Source organism: Gambusia affinis, linkage group LG01 (assembly GCF_019740435.1).
Source record: "Gambusia affinis linkage group LG01, SWU_Gaff_1.0, whole genome shotgun sequence".
Lineage (NCBI taxonomy): Eukaryota > Metazoa > Chordata > Actinopteri > Cyprinodontiformes > Poeciliidae > Gambusia > Gambusia affinis.
The window spans coordinates 22009405-22024298 of record NC_057868.1 but is presented as its reverse complement, the minus strand read 5'-3'; the positions used below and the strand labels follow the sequence as shown (position 1 = coordinate 22024298).

Below are 14894 nucleotides of genomic sequence, written 5' to 3'. Positions count from 1 at the left end.
CTCAGGGAGCAATATCATATAAATAAGTACATCACCTTGTTGTACAATGCATATCGTTTTTTTTTTTTTTTTTACAATAAGTCAAGTTAAAGCCATAAACTTTGATCTATTTCATTTGCATTTATTTTGTAAAGGTATGAGAGTATAACTGTAAAATGGAAAGAAACAAATTCAGTGGTCAAAAACCCTTTAGATGAGACAATCTAAAAAGAAAATTCTCTGTGTATGTTGCTATTATAATTTTTATTTTTTTGCTGCGGCCCTGTCAATAGACCTGTGCATCCAATTGCCCACCCATGTGTTAATTTGCTTTTCCTCTGCAGGGACAAGAAAGCTGCTCAGACTTCAGCAATTTATTAAAATGAGTTAATCTAAAGAAATTAGTTCATTCACAGTTTGTGTTCATTCGTAGAAAGGAAATTTATACTCAATTTAAGTATTTACTTATACTCTAAAGGTTATTCTAAAACAGCAGCAAAATGACGGACAATTTATTAAGATTAGTTCACCTCAAGAAATTATTTAATGCAATGTTCATATGTTCATTCATAAAAATGAAAATTATATTCAATTAAATTATTTTCAAACTGAAAGCAGGAAATTTGCTCCTAAAACATAAAGGGCTTTATTTACGAAGTATTATTGTATCAATCAGTGAAACTTTGTATATAGAGCAGTTGTCATACACTGATGTTTAGCTCAAAATTACAGAGGTTACAAACAGAAAGCCAGGCATTTAACCACTAGACACACAAAGAAATGATTGATGTAATCAAATCAAGAAAACAATTAAAACAAGTAATTATTCATATTAAAACTATGAGGATTTAGAAAATGAGTTTTAGAAGATGAGGAAATGCGGCAGCAGGTGTTGTTTATTGAGGAAACACTGGAGAAGTATTTCAGTAAGGACAAAACATAGCAAACATGCAAAACAAAAAATAACAGTTACATCTAGCAAAGATGAATTAGCTTCAAAAACATAACAATACTTCTAATTATTAACAACTTAAAGAGGAATAAATTATGAATATGGATCCTTTGAAAGTTATAAAAAACTGAAATACTAGACAAGTTAAATACAAATAGAGAAACTGGCACCATCCTACTGAAAATACGCAAACAAGGAAATGATCAGCTCAGACACCCCAGGATGTTGAAGTCCCAATCCGGAGGTTTCAGCTTGTTGGTGTTAATATGGTGCTGAGACGATCCCCTCACTTAAGTGAAATGGATCATGAAGGGGAGGATTAGGAGGGGATGAGCTGGTCATTAGGCTCCAAACATGACAAGTCCAACTCGATCTGAACGATGGAACGACCGCTAACGGGCAAAATGGAAAAAAAAAAAAAAACATGGTCAATATTGATCTGGACAAACTGTGGCTCAATCACCCCATATTTTACCACTTGGTGGAAATGACTCATAACAATCTACTTTCCAGGTTTATTTTCACCAGAATTTGTCGCAATGTTTTATTAAATATTTCAAAGGAAAGTACTACAAAGCGGAGATATCCTGAGCGCTTTTTAGATCATAGTTATACGGGTCAAGAGAGTGAATAACGCACAGATCATTAACATGGCTCAGAAAGAGATGTATGCAATGTTGACACAGTATTCACTTGTCTACCTTAACACATACATATCTGAGCAACATCCTAATCTCAATCCCTGCGGTTACATGTGAGCAAGCTGGTAAAGTTCTTCCATCCTAACCTTCCTCATGTATGTTTTGGAACCTGCTTTGTGCACTGCTGAACAGTCATGCGAGAGCTGACAGAAACAAATTTCCAGTGTTCCCACAGTGTTGGGTGTTTGAAATATGCAAAAATGCCTTGGTGTGATGAAGCATTAGGAGTTCCTTTTACTAAAGCAAATGAACTGAGTTTGGTTTCTAGTGAACGGCACCAAATAATGAATCCCACCCCACCTTCCTGTATGCCTCAAACGCTGCTGACAGACAAACTGACAAACTCAGTTTAAGGACATAATTATTCATTTCAACAACATGTGGTGTTAAAAATTGTTGTCAAGCCTATTGGTTTGATCTTCTGTTGTCCTTTATCTTCCACTTGAAAATGGAGAACTTCAAGTAGAAGATACTTCTACTAGAGTTCTCTACTTCAAGTTCTCCACTTGAAGATGGAGAACTTCCATCTTCAAGTCTCCATTCAGGTTTTGTCCAACACCCCTAGCCAACAGTCAATTTGAATTTCTGTCCATTTTATGTATAGAACCGCTTTACATAAGATAACTGTTCTATTTTATGAGCAGCTATTTAAGAAAATAGACTATTATCTAGCTGAATTAGTCTACTATCATAGTCTATTTCATGATAGACTATTTCAGCTCTGGTCAGAAATAGACCCAAGCTGAAACAGATCATGAGCCAGAGGTGCTTTTTTTATTCTTTTTCTTTTCTTTCCTGAGACAACTGGAATGGTAGAGTTGATCGAGGGTGGAGAGGGAGCAGCTAATAATTTAATGTCAGTGATATTAACTGGAGGATCTTCTTCGTGGCAGCTAGCATGCATAAGAGCAGAGGTAAAGGACCAGGAGAAAGTCTTTGCTGCACCTTTTTTGTTACATTTGAGGCAGGATTTGAAACTCCAAACAACACGTCCACACTGGTCTAGAGTCCAGTAGATGAAATATACTGATTGGAAGTCGTGTACAGGTGGTATCCTGTCATGGTACCATGTTCAAATTCACAGTTTCTTCTGAGAGTGACCTATTTGTTCAGCCTCAGTGCTGGATTTCATACACCTGTAGCCATGTATGAAGGCCACTGTAACCCCTGAATTCAATGATTTGGATTGGGAAGCTACTATGTTTGCCAACGTTGTGTCTTTTGAAATGAAAAGATTGTTTTATAATTTAATGTACCTTGCTGAATGGTCCAGCTCTTTCAGCTCGTTCTGGCACAGATGACTGATGATACCTATACCAAAGCAGTCACCCAGTACATTCACCATGGTGGCAAAATGGTCTCTAAAGAGCACAGAAGAAGATAAGAAACCTGCTGTCAGATTCAACTCTGTTTTTCTTGAAGGTTTTCTCTACAACACACAGCTGTACCGGCTCTTCTCCAGCTCATGCCATCCCTGTTAACCACATCCATCTCAAAGGGTAATTTTATCAATCATTGCCATACAGGCCCTTCTCAAAATATTAGCATATTGTGATAAAGTTAATTATTTTCCATAATGTAATGATAAAAATTGAACATTCATATATTTTAGATTCATTGCACACTAACTGAAATATTTCAGGTCTTTTATTGTTTTAATATGGATGATTTTGGCATACTGCTCATGAAAACCCAAAATTCCTATCTCACAAACTTAGCATATCATGAAAAGGGTTTCTAAACGAGCAACTACTGAATCAACAAATTAACTCTAAATACCTGCAAAAGATTCCTGAGGCCTTTAAAACTCCCAGGCTGGTTCATCACTCAAAACCCCCATCAGGGGTCAGACTGCTGACCTGACTGCTGTCCAGAAGGCCATCATTGACACCCTCAAGCAAGAGGGTATGACAGGAAAGATATTTCTGAACAAATAGGCTGTTCCCAGAGTTCTGTATGAAGGCACCTCAGTGGGAAGGATAAAGTGTGGCAGAAAACGCTGCACAACGAGAAGAGGTGACCGGACCCTGAGGAAGATTGTGGAGAAGGGCCGATTCCTGCAGAAGCAGTGGACTGAGTCTGGAGTGGAAACATCCAGAGCCACCGAGCACAGGCGTGTGCAGGAAATGGGCTACGGGTGCCACATTCCCCAGGTCAAGACACTTTTGAACCAGAAACAGCGGCAGAGGCGCCTGACCTGGGCTACAGAAAAGCAGCACTGGACTGTTGCTCAGTGGTCCAAAGTACTTTATTCGGATGAAAGCAAATTTTGCATGTCATTCAGAAATCAAGGTGCCAGAGTCTGGAGGAAGACTGGGGAGAAGGAAATGCCAGAAGTCCAGTGTCAAGTGATGGTCTGGGATGCCATGTCAGCTGCTGGTGTTGGTCCACTGTGTTTTATCAAGGGCAGGGTCAATGCAGCTTGCTATCAGGAGATTTTGGAGCACTTTATGCTTCCATCTGCTGAAAAGCTTTGTGGAGAAGAAGATTTCATTTTTCAGCATGACCTGGCACCAGCTCACAGTGCCAAAACTGGTTTACTGACCATGGTATCACTGTGCTCAATTGGCCTGCCAACTCTCCTGACCTGAACCCCATAGAGAATCTGTGGGATATTGTGAAGAGAAAGTTGAGATTCGCAAGACCCAACACTCTGGATGAGCTAAAGGCCGCTATCGAAGCATCCTGGGCCTCCATAACACCTCAGCAGTGCCACAGGCTGATTGCCTCCATGCCACGCCGCATTGAGGCAGTCATTTCTGCAAAAGGATGCTTGACCAAGTATTGAGTGCATAACTGTACATAATTATTTGAAGGTTGACTTTTTTGTATTAAAAACACTTTTCTTTTATTGGTCAGATAAAATATGCTAATTTTGTGAGATAGGAATTTTGGGTTTTCATGAGCTGTATGCCAAAATTATCATTATTAAAACAATAAAAGACCTGAAACATTTCAGTTAGTGTGCAATGAATCTAAAATATATGAATGTTAAATTTTTATCATTACATTATGGAAAATAATGAACTTTATCACAATATGCTAATATTTTGAGAAGGACCTGTACATGCTCTCTACAGAAGCAAGGGATCCGAAAACCCTTGTTTTGCAAGTTAAAAATTAAGTCTTGGTCAAAGATATCCATAAGCTTTCTCATAGCAAACCAGCATAACCCCATCACGAATGGCTGGACAGTTTGATTAAAGTACTGTTTTGAACAAGAGTAGTGGACTGTGAACATGAAGTTGAACTTACACAAACCACTCAAAGACCATCAGAATGGAGACATCCTTTGCAGGCAGTCCCACAGATGTCAGAATCAGGATGGTGCTCGCAGGCCCCAACATTGGGACACCTGCAGCTCCAAAGCTGGCAACAGCACTAGTCAAACTGCAAACCAAGGACAGCGTCCATGAGCATTTCGATCTCAACTACAGTACACAACTGTATCAAAACCTTTCCTATTAAAATTCCAGGATTCACATTTTCCCAATTCCAGACACATGTAGGAAGCAGCTTACCCAATGGAGATTATATAGCTGGCACTCAGGTTGATGTGAGCTAGCTCGGCAATAAAGACGGCAGCGACCACTTCGTAGATCGCCATCCCATTCATGTTGATGGTGGAGACGATGGGCAACGTGAGACGGCAGAATCTCACATCGACCTTCATGTTCTCTTCACAGCATTGAAGGGTGACAGGCAGAGTGGCAGAGCTTTGGCAAAAAGCACATTCTTTATTGGCGCACCATTTGTATACACGCGAGAAAAGTGTCAATCTTTGACAACAAACAAACTAAACATCTCACCTGGATGCCATGGTAAGTGCGTTTATTAAAGCCTTGTAGACCTGCCGGTAGATCAGAAAAGGGTTCTCTCTGGTGAAAGCAAAGTAAATGATGGGAAGACCAATGATGGAGTGAACTGCAAACCTGAAAGAGACAACAAAGTCATGCTCAGTGTTAAAGTCATCCATAGCAAAACTATTCACTAACCTTCAACTTTGACACTTTTATATATTTTGTCATGGTAAAACCACAGTTTTTTTGTGTTTGGGGAATTGTTTACACTAACTTAGCTCATTCATAGAGCCAATATTTGTCACATTCTTCTTTGCAAAATAGCATAGGCTTCACAACTTGCCACAGATTATCAAATGAAGGTAGGTCTGTACTTTGATGAGGCAATTCTAGCACATGAATAAGCTGCAGTGTAAAGCTTTCAATTCTCTCTTCAGCTGCAGGTTTAGCATCGTTGTGCTGATAGAAGATGGCTTTGCTGCCTCTTACATATTTTCTTTCAGGATTGAGCTGTATGAAGGTCAAACCTTAGCCCTCTTTCCATGAACTCTGACTAGCATTCCTGTCCCTGATGGAAAGAAACATTCCATAACATGATGCTGCCACAACTATGTCTGACCAAGGGTAATGGTGATATTACAGGAATTTGAAGTTTTAGTTTTCTATCACATTTTCTGCCACAATAACATCTACTTTAGTCTGATCCGAAAGCTTGGGATATTGTTTTATAAACTTATCCTGCTTTGCAAAATGGCATGTTAGAACTTCCTCCCTGACCTGTCTGCTGAGTTTCTTGGTCTTCATGATGCTCTTTGTTCACTAATGCTCTCTGACAAAACTAACATGGTTAGGTTAGTTAAGGCCCTTTTCCACTAAATCACCTCCAACCGGTACGGTCCTGGTCTGCCCTCCCCAGATTCATTTTCATTGGCAAATTCGGTGCAGGTCTGGCTGGCTGCTCTCAGATTATTGTACCTACTTTAGTTTAGTACCATCCGTAACGTGCCAGGTACGGCACTAAAGTGATTTGATTGACAGCTGACAATATTCTTTAATTGGTTCACGATTATCTCATGGCAAACTCCAAAAAACCATCACTGTTTACCTGTGGACCTTGAACATACCGTCTGCTATCAGGCAGCTGCTAAGCAGGGCCAGGAACACATGCATCGAGTTTTGAAGCAGAATGACTGTGATTTAGCAGCTCTGTAAGCAGCTCTAGTCTAAATAATGGGAAGCAATAAAGAGAAATGGTGTAGCTGTGGCTGGCTTTCTGACGAGGCTGCAGTTTGGCACACACACTGACACTACATAATATTAGCTACATAGTGATGTAAATCAAAAAATAAAAAGTAAAGTTCATGCATGGCTATTGGTTTACATCTTTTGACTGCTTTACCGAAATCCAAATGGTTGCACATTTAAAATAAATAAATAAATAAATAAATATAAAAAAATTTTGCCAGAATATATTTACACTTGTATGTACAGCAAAATAATCAGCTGATCCGAGTCTTTATCATTACGTTTGGGCCAGCAATTCATTTCTATGAGATAAAATTAAATATTTGGATTCATTTGTGTCCATCAGAACCACAACTTCATGTTCTCCATTGTTGAGCACTGCTGCAATCATCAGTGACGAGCTCACCACAGCCCACCCACAATAATGAGAAATAGAGCATTTAATTGAGAAATTTACCACCTGAAGTAAAACTGAACAGCTCATTAACTGATTAGTGCACGACTTGCCAGTGGAAAAGGGCTTTTAGAGCACTAACCTAACTATGATAGGGAACATAACTTTATATCAGTCACCTCTCAGTGCCATTCTGAGCCTAGAAACAAAATAGGCTGAGCAACAGAGTTTGGTTTGTTAGGCCTAACAGAACATTTGAAGGGAATTGCACCAGAGTAAAGAGATTGGCAACGATTGAATTCATAAGCCCTGATCTTCTCCCTGAAATTATTGAAACTGTTTCGTAAACACATTCAACACAATTTCTTTCCTTCTCAGTTAGAGTTTACCTCAGAAGTAGTGATTAATTTGGCAACAAAGCTGAAACAGACACAGTGGACATACCCTAGAAAAAGCACCATTATAAGCTTTCCAAGTTTAATGACCTCGGTCCAGTCTTCAATCTCCAACACATGTGTTATCATGAGGAAATAAATTCCAATGGGCATGTACCTGAAACAAAAAAATAGTAAAAATAAATTAGATTAAATAAAACAGATGTTTCAGATATATTTTGTTCGTTAAGAATGGAAACTGCTGTCCTATTTACATACAAAACCCGAAACCCCATTTCAATCATACAGTACTGATTATTTACTCTTGTGCTTGAACTAATTAAGGGAATATCTTTACATACAAAAAAAAAATCTAATTTTATAAAAGAGTGAAACTGTGCACTGTTTGATCTTACCACAGGATATACTTGAATATGATTTTTATTGCATTGTTCAATTCTCTAGCGGCATTCACAGCGACTTTTCCCCGGCGTCCCGCTCTGTTTATCAAGATGCCGATGGTAAAAGACCAGACGATCAGTCCCAGCATGTTGGCTCCATCAACATATTCGCCCTTTATTTTCAGCTCTGTGTCATTTTGCCCCTAGAAACACAAATATGCTGGCTGTAACTCTCCAGGAGCAGTTTTGTAGGAGTACCGCACCTTGCTGGACAATGCATATCACTTTTCTGCAATAAGTCGCACTAAAGGCTAAAACTTTGATGTATTTTATTTGGATTTATTTTGTGAATGACCAATCCAAAATATTGCATACTCGTGAAGTGAAAACAAAGAAATTCAAGATTTTAAATACTTTACATATAAAAAGATTACAAAAAAAATGGTGTATTTAATAAACTTTCTGTAACCCCTTCAGTAGCCCTGAACACTACCATGTGTGTTAATTTGCCTTCTTCTGCAGAGGCAGGAAAGCCGCACAGACATTTTATGGGAAGATGGATTGAACTAAATCTAAAAAAAAATTGAGGATGAAAATTGGGACATATCTTCCGCTTGCAGTAGATCAGACTCTCTAAACATACAACCAAATCTACAAAGGAATGGTTTAGGTGAAAGCATAACCATCTATTGGATCCATGCAGTCAAATCCAGCCCTAAATACATCAGAAAATTGGTTTCCATCTGTTTTCCACAAAACATTATTGTTGGGTTAACTGGTCTTGTCTTAACCAGTGGGTATGAGTGTTAGCATGGTTGTTTGCCTCAGTGGTCTCCTGTGATGTGCCCCTCTTCCTGTCCAATGATTGGTACAGAATGGCATAACTGCCCTCATGGGTGTGGAAAATAAACACTTCTTCTCCTTTCAGGTCTTAATTTAGAAGAAATTTAATGAAACCCGTCCTTTATCTTCCTCTTCACTATCACTTCACTTCAATATTTTGTGTTCGTTGATGACTTTAAACTGAATTAAAATATATTGACATTCGTGGTTGTGATGTGACGTGTGAAAAATCTCAAGGGTGATTAAGACCTATGGAAAGTGCTCCTGAATAAAAACAAGGATCAGAAGAAAATACTCACTGATTCATAGTCGATGTTATTGTCTATTAGACTGACCTCAACAACCTCTGACTCGTACTGGAAGAAAATAGAAACTGTTTGGAAACTTTCCAAACCCAACATGGAAAGTTACACATTAAGTTTTGGAGCTGAATAAAAACATACATGCTCAAAGAAAGCCAGAAAGAAGCTCTCTGGAGCCATGTTCCTATGTGAGACAAAGGAGAGTCAGAAAAAAAAAAGTTTAACTTGTAAATATTGAAGACAAAAAACATATTATTTTCACCACCATGAGTTTCACCTTAGGAGTTTCAAATTAAGAATTTAATATCATAATTTCACATAAACCAAGCTGGTTTTGATAGTTTTCAGGCACAATAAAAATCTCTATTTTTACTTATCTATGTAGAAAACTATAAGCAGGAATTTTGTCTAAACATTTATTCTCTCACCTAAAGATATCCATGAAAACCAAATGCATAGAGTATTCTGGGACATACGATTCGAAATCTTCAGTTTCCGTATCCGCACCAGGCTCAATCGTGAGGACTAGAAACAGTCCTGCAACACAGTTTCAGGCAAGATGTTAAAAGCCATTACACAATACACACTGTGGCGGTCTTAGTGTACCTATTTTAAAAACTGTTAAAAGTTACCGATAGATACAGCCGTGGCGGTAGAGCCACAAACGTAGATTAATATGTAGACGGCTGCTTTCCCAGACAATTTGGTGTTTAATGCAGTTACACCTGAGAAAAAAGATGAGAACCAGAAGTTCACCTGGTGCCAGAGGAAAGAGCAAGATAACGCACCAGCTCATGACTGTCCAGGTGAAAGTCCAAATGTCCTAACTGGTCTTCATCTTTGGACACTTTTTAGTCACAAGAAGTAAGTGCTGAGTTTGAGCCACATTTACACGGAGTATCTAGAAAAGTATTTAGATTCATATTTAGCTTGCCTGAAATCACGCTGGTCACAATGAGGGGTACAGCGAACATCTGGAGCAGGGTTAGAAGCACATCTCCTGCCATGTCAATCAAACTTTCTGTTGTTTCACTTATAGGAAAACGAAATTTCAGCAAAAACCCAGTGCCTATCCCTGCGGAGGAAAAAAATGACAAATATTATAGATATGTAAAAAGAAGAAACCCAAAACCAAACAAAAAAAACCTTATCTATGGTATATTTTATAACAGCCATAAGAAACAATTGGGAGTGTTTTAATGTAAATGAAAAATTAAATGTTTCGTAAACATGTTCTTCAAAGTTTTTTTTCAGTTTATTGTGTATAGTACTGTTGTGCTGATCAATATTAGCCAAAACAAGACATCTGGTCCAGCACCGTTATGTCCGGATACTCTGGGTCTAAAGCCCAACAAGGTGCCACAGATTATTCTGTCTGCAGCATCTTCCACAAATTGTGAGGGCAAAGGATGTCTGGTCCTTCTAAAGGACCCTGTCTACGAATATATATGTCGAAATTAAGAGAGAAGCTATAACTTCGGACAGCCCTAGCCTTCTGCCAGCTCTCTGGCCTCCACCTCAACGTAACCTGTGTTGCCCAGCAACTGTGACTGCGTGAAGCACAGAGTGGTGTAGGAAAAAAAAAAAAAAACTGAGCCCGAAGTTTGTTTTTTTTAGCAATGTATTACTCCCGACTCCTGTTTTATTCTTCCCCTTTTGTAATAAAGGCTGTTCGATAGTACAAAGAAATCTGTTAGTTTGATTCTAAAATGTTCAAACATAAATAGCACATTTCTGCCAGGAATAAATATAAGAAAATTATTCATTTTCAAATATGACGCTCTCCAGCTCTCAGTTAAGACAATACAGTTGAGTAAAACTATTATTTTTAGAGGCTTAACTTTAATCCCTGCGATGGACCGGTGACCTGTCCAGGGCGCAGCCCGCCTCTCGCCCGTTGACCGCTGGAGACAGACACCAGCACCCTTGACGACCCCACAAGGGATAACCGTGTTGAATAATGGATCGACTATAAATTAAACAGTAAACTAAGCGTTATGCTGCTAGATATTAACTGACTACATAATATCTGTGTTTAACTTCCACTCGTTGGGGACAGCTAGCAGGAGGTTGAAAACAATGTGCCTGGTAGTCAGACGTTCTCCTCTGTTTACTGAACTTGGAGCGTCTGGCCAGCTGATAGCCGCTGATGTCACTTAAGTTGTGAAATAGCAAAATAATTTGCCGCTTTTCCTGAACGCCCAGTTAGGACCACCAATTAGTCGTGGGATGTGGCGACCCCAAAGGACACAACTAACCCATCCTTCAAATTTGGGGGGAAAGAAGCACGCATTTGTCAGCCTCATTTAGAGGAATCTTTGAATTCATACAGGTCTTGTTGCTTTTCCATAATCTAATCGACCTACAAATCAGAAGGACGCAGCCCGTCAGTTCGGACACACCAGATGCAGGCCTGGGCAGACGCCCATGTCGCCCATATCAGAAACCTCCACTGCTTGGACTCCACTGCTGTTTCCCAAATTACTTAATGGACCTATTGCGTGACTTCTTTGAGATACTTTGCCTATCCTCTTTGCTGTAATGTTGAAAAAATGCCTCACCAAATGCAACAGGTAACGCTGTGAGCTTCGCAGCCTTCACCTTATGACCGTGTTTGTTTGTCGGAAGTTTGCTCTACTTCTGCATGGGGCGAAGCGATCTCGCCTTTAAAGTCAATTGATAAGGCAGTCTGTCAGCAGCCCAGCAGACTGGAGTAAATGAGCCACAGAACTTTCTCCAGGTGATGTTCAAGCACACAAAGTTGAAGTCCAGTTAAGTTTACAATGAATCAAATGTCTGCTGAGGGTGAAGGACAGTCGCAGTTCAATCGGTCCAGTGGCTCACTTGTGAGTCAGTGGCAGATGTCGAAACTCTACATTGGGAGGCAGCAGAGTGGCAATGTTGGACCTCCTAGATCAACCTGCCCAGTAAGTAAATACAAGAACATTTGTGGACAATAGGTCCACAAAAAAAATAAATAACTATTCCTGTGTCCTGGGATGAAACAAAGAGAAGTTTTTTTAAACTTTTGTTTATGAAATACAGTCTGTGTTTAGTCTGATGACATAATTCCCGAATGATAAATCATTATTAAGCCACCTCTTTCTAATGTTTACTTTTTAATCTTGAGTATATGTTGAAGTAGCGCTACTTTTACTTTCTAATGTGTTACCATGAATACGCTAGTTTTGATTAAGCAAAATGTCTGCAGGCAAAGCAGCGTCCTGCATATCTAGGGACAGAGAAACTAACCAGAGGATCATGCTCAATATTTACAGAGCATTGCCACACTGCTGTTGCCCTGTCCTCTCATGAAGAAGCAAATGTAAAGCTGTGACCAACAAACCAGTTCATATTCAAGCTTCAGCTACACTTCAATAGTGTCAGAGGAAAATACTTCAAAAGGACATTGAACATTTCATTAGCTATTACGATTTCACATCTAAAATATGCGTTAATTAATGTGTTAAACATGCCATGGTAACCTGGCTTGTTTATGTAAGTTTAACTGCTAACCTCCAGCAGCAATTCTGCCCCAAATATACGACATTAAGAAATCACAGGAAAATCAGCAGTAGAAAAACATGTTAGCACTTACCCAAGGCAATCATCGTCAGAAGAGACCTCTGGTATACGGTGGTTATATTTGCCATTGTTTCGCTGTGGTCCAGTGAGCTGAGACAGATGGGCCAGTCTCTCACACCTGTTAAAGACGATTAGTTGCTGTTTTGTGTCCAACGCTGACATTTGTCGCCCTTTATAAAAAATGCCCTGAAAAACATGTTTGGTTTCCATGGATACCTTGTTAAATTATATGACATAACTTGAATACTTTAGAACTATTTTAAAAAATGGAATGGGTTTTCAGTTATTTGGTGTGCTTAAAAATCAATCGTGCTTCGATTGAGTCAATGTGATTGAGTAAGTTGTTAAATATTATTGTTCAAGTGATTTAAGAAGTTTCTGGTTCAAGATGATCTTATTGTTCATTTTGGCAGCGAGTCCTAAATTCAATTTCTTGGAAAATGCAAAAAAAAAAAAAAAAAAAAAAAGCATGTCTGGTCTCCTTGGATACCTTGATTTTTGTTCAAAAACAATAAAAAAAATTAAGAATAATAATAAAAAGACAGTGTGTTTCTAATAACATGTCTAAATTACTAAATTATTTAGTTCATGGGGTGTTTTTTATTAAATTTGACCAGTCTGAACAGCATTGCTTACTAGGCATTTATGTTCTAACATAATGTCAATTAAACTGAATTTTAATGTTAATTTTTAAATGCAATCAGTTTTGTTTTGAGATCCTCTGTTCTTCTTGTTAGTCTATGGAAACATCTGGTGCGTGCGATTCAAGCAAACTAATCCTTAATGTCGACAAAAACGAAAGAAATTGTTGCTGAGTTCAGAAAAAATCAGCCAAGTCCCACACCTCTCCTCGTCAGTGGTGCCACAGTGAAGCAGGTCAGCAGCATTAAACTCCTGGAGATTCAGATCACCCACAGTTGGACCCGGTTCCTCCAAACCTCTGGTCTGGTGAGGAGAGCTCAGCAACGCCTGCACTATTTATGTTGGATGAGAAGAGCAAACCTCCCCCCTCTCTTCCTGATCACTTCCTATAGAAAAAGAGCCTGCTGATCAGCAGCATCCCAGTTTGGTTTGGACTGAGGTACACCTCTGGCTGACAACGTATAGAGAAACAGATGTGGACAGCCGAGAGAATCAATGATGGGACTGTTCCCAGTCGCTGCCTGGCCATGGCTCAGGCGAATTAAAAAAGACTTCTTCCACCCTCACCATGGTTTATTCTCCATGCTGCCCCCTGGTCAAAGGGTCAGCAGCTTCAAATGCAGAACAGCCAGATTCCAGAACAGCTTTATCCCTTATGTTATAAGACTATTAAACTATCAATGTAACTTTTATTGTATATATTTATATTATTAATTTTCTATTATTACTTCTATTATTATTATTATTATTATTATTATTATTATTATTATTATTATTATTGGAGCCTTGCAATGACATTTCGCTCAATATGTAAATTTTAAATGTACCAATGAATGAAAATAAAGTCTGTCTATATCTATATCTAAATTCCTGGAGAAATATCAGGACTTTTAACTGTGGTGGAGGGATCAGGATAACATTTCTTTTGTTTTGAGAGGATCTATTTCATTCAAAATTCAAATTCAGATCAAAAACACTTTATTGATCCCAAAGGGAAATTAAATGTTGTTGTAAGTCATTAATTCGGTCTTGCAGAAGGTGATGGCTGTTGGCAGGAAAGATCTCTTGTAGCGGTCTGTATTACAGCGAATCTGAAGAAGCCTCTGACTGAAGACACTCTGCCGTTCCAAGATGAAGAGGGTGGTCAGGGTTGTCCTCAATTTTCTTGATCCTATGAAGTGTCCTTCCTTGCATCATCATCTCCAGAGGTTCCACAGTCTCCGTCAGAAAAGAACCAGAACAGAACCAGACATTTTTATCAGGCTGTTGAGCCTTTTTAGGTCCGTGGCTTTGATGCTGCTGCCCCAACAGATAATGGCAGGAGAGATGACGCTCTCAACAACAGACTTATAGAAGATCTGCAGCATCTTGCTGCAAACCTTGAAGGATCTTAGCTTCCTCAAGAAGTCCAGTCTGCTCTGACCTTCTGATAGACGCATCACTGTTGCATCTCCAGTCTTTTTTATTACACTTCATAGTCAATAAATTAGAATACTGAAAAGTTCAATTACCTAAGTGAAACACATTACATAGATTAATTATGCGCAGACTGATGTTAAGTTTATATATGATAATCCTCCTCTTAGCTAATAAAATCCTTCAGCTAATGACAGCACAAGATTTAAGATTATTTTATTTAGGATAAAATTAAGAAAGCAGAGTATTTTCTTTCATTG

The 14894-nt window shown here is 38.8% G+C and overlaps 1 protein-coding gene across 2 annotated transcripts; it reads right to left on the bottom strand.

Annotated features, from left to right (window-relative positions):
• Positions 1-857: 857 nt before the first annotated feature.
• Positions 858-12794, bottom strand: LOC122830922 (excitatory amino acid transporter 3-like). Of its 2 annotated transcripts, none has more exons than XM_044116733.1 (13): positions 12590-12794; positions 9926-10066; positions 9624-9716; positions 9468-9528; positions 9133-9175; positions 8989-9045; positions 7862-8049; positions 7516-7623; positions 5442-5564; positions 5154-5348; positions 4888-5022; positions 2889-2993; positions 858-1323 (listed from the first exon to the last, which is right to left on the bottom strand). In XM_044116733.1, exons 1-13 carry the CDS (start codon positions 12642-12644, stop codon positions 1251-1253), a joined length of 1377 nt encoding a protein of 458 aa, XP_043972668.1. In that variant the 5' UTR covers positions 12645-12794; the 3' UTR covers positions 858-1250. The 2 variants fall into 2 exon arrangements, with proteins under 2 accessions (XP_043972668.1, XP_043972660.1); XM_044116725.1 differs by having other exon boundaries at positions 9420-9528; positions 12590-12793.
• Positions 12795-14894: the final 2100 nt, after the last annotated feature.

Excerpts from the sequence above, each read along its gene's own strand:
- LOC122830922 (XM_044116725.1), bottom strand. The coding sequence starts at position 12,644 with ATGGCAAATATAACCACCGTATACCAGAGGTCTCTTCTGACGATGATT. Across the intron at positions 5,023-5,153 it reads AGCTATATAATCTCCATTGG|TTTGACTAGTGCTGTTGCCA; the intron begins GTAAGCTGCTTC and ends CTTGGTTTGCAG. Across the intron at positions 1,324-2,888 it reads GAGCTGGACCATTCAGCAAG|CGGTCGTTCCATCGTTCAGA; the intron begins GTACATTAAATT and ends TTTGCCCGTTAG.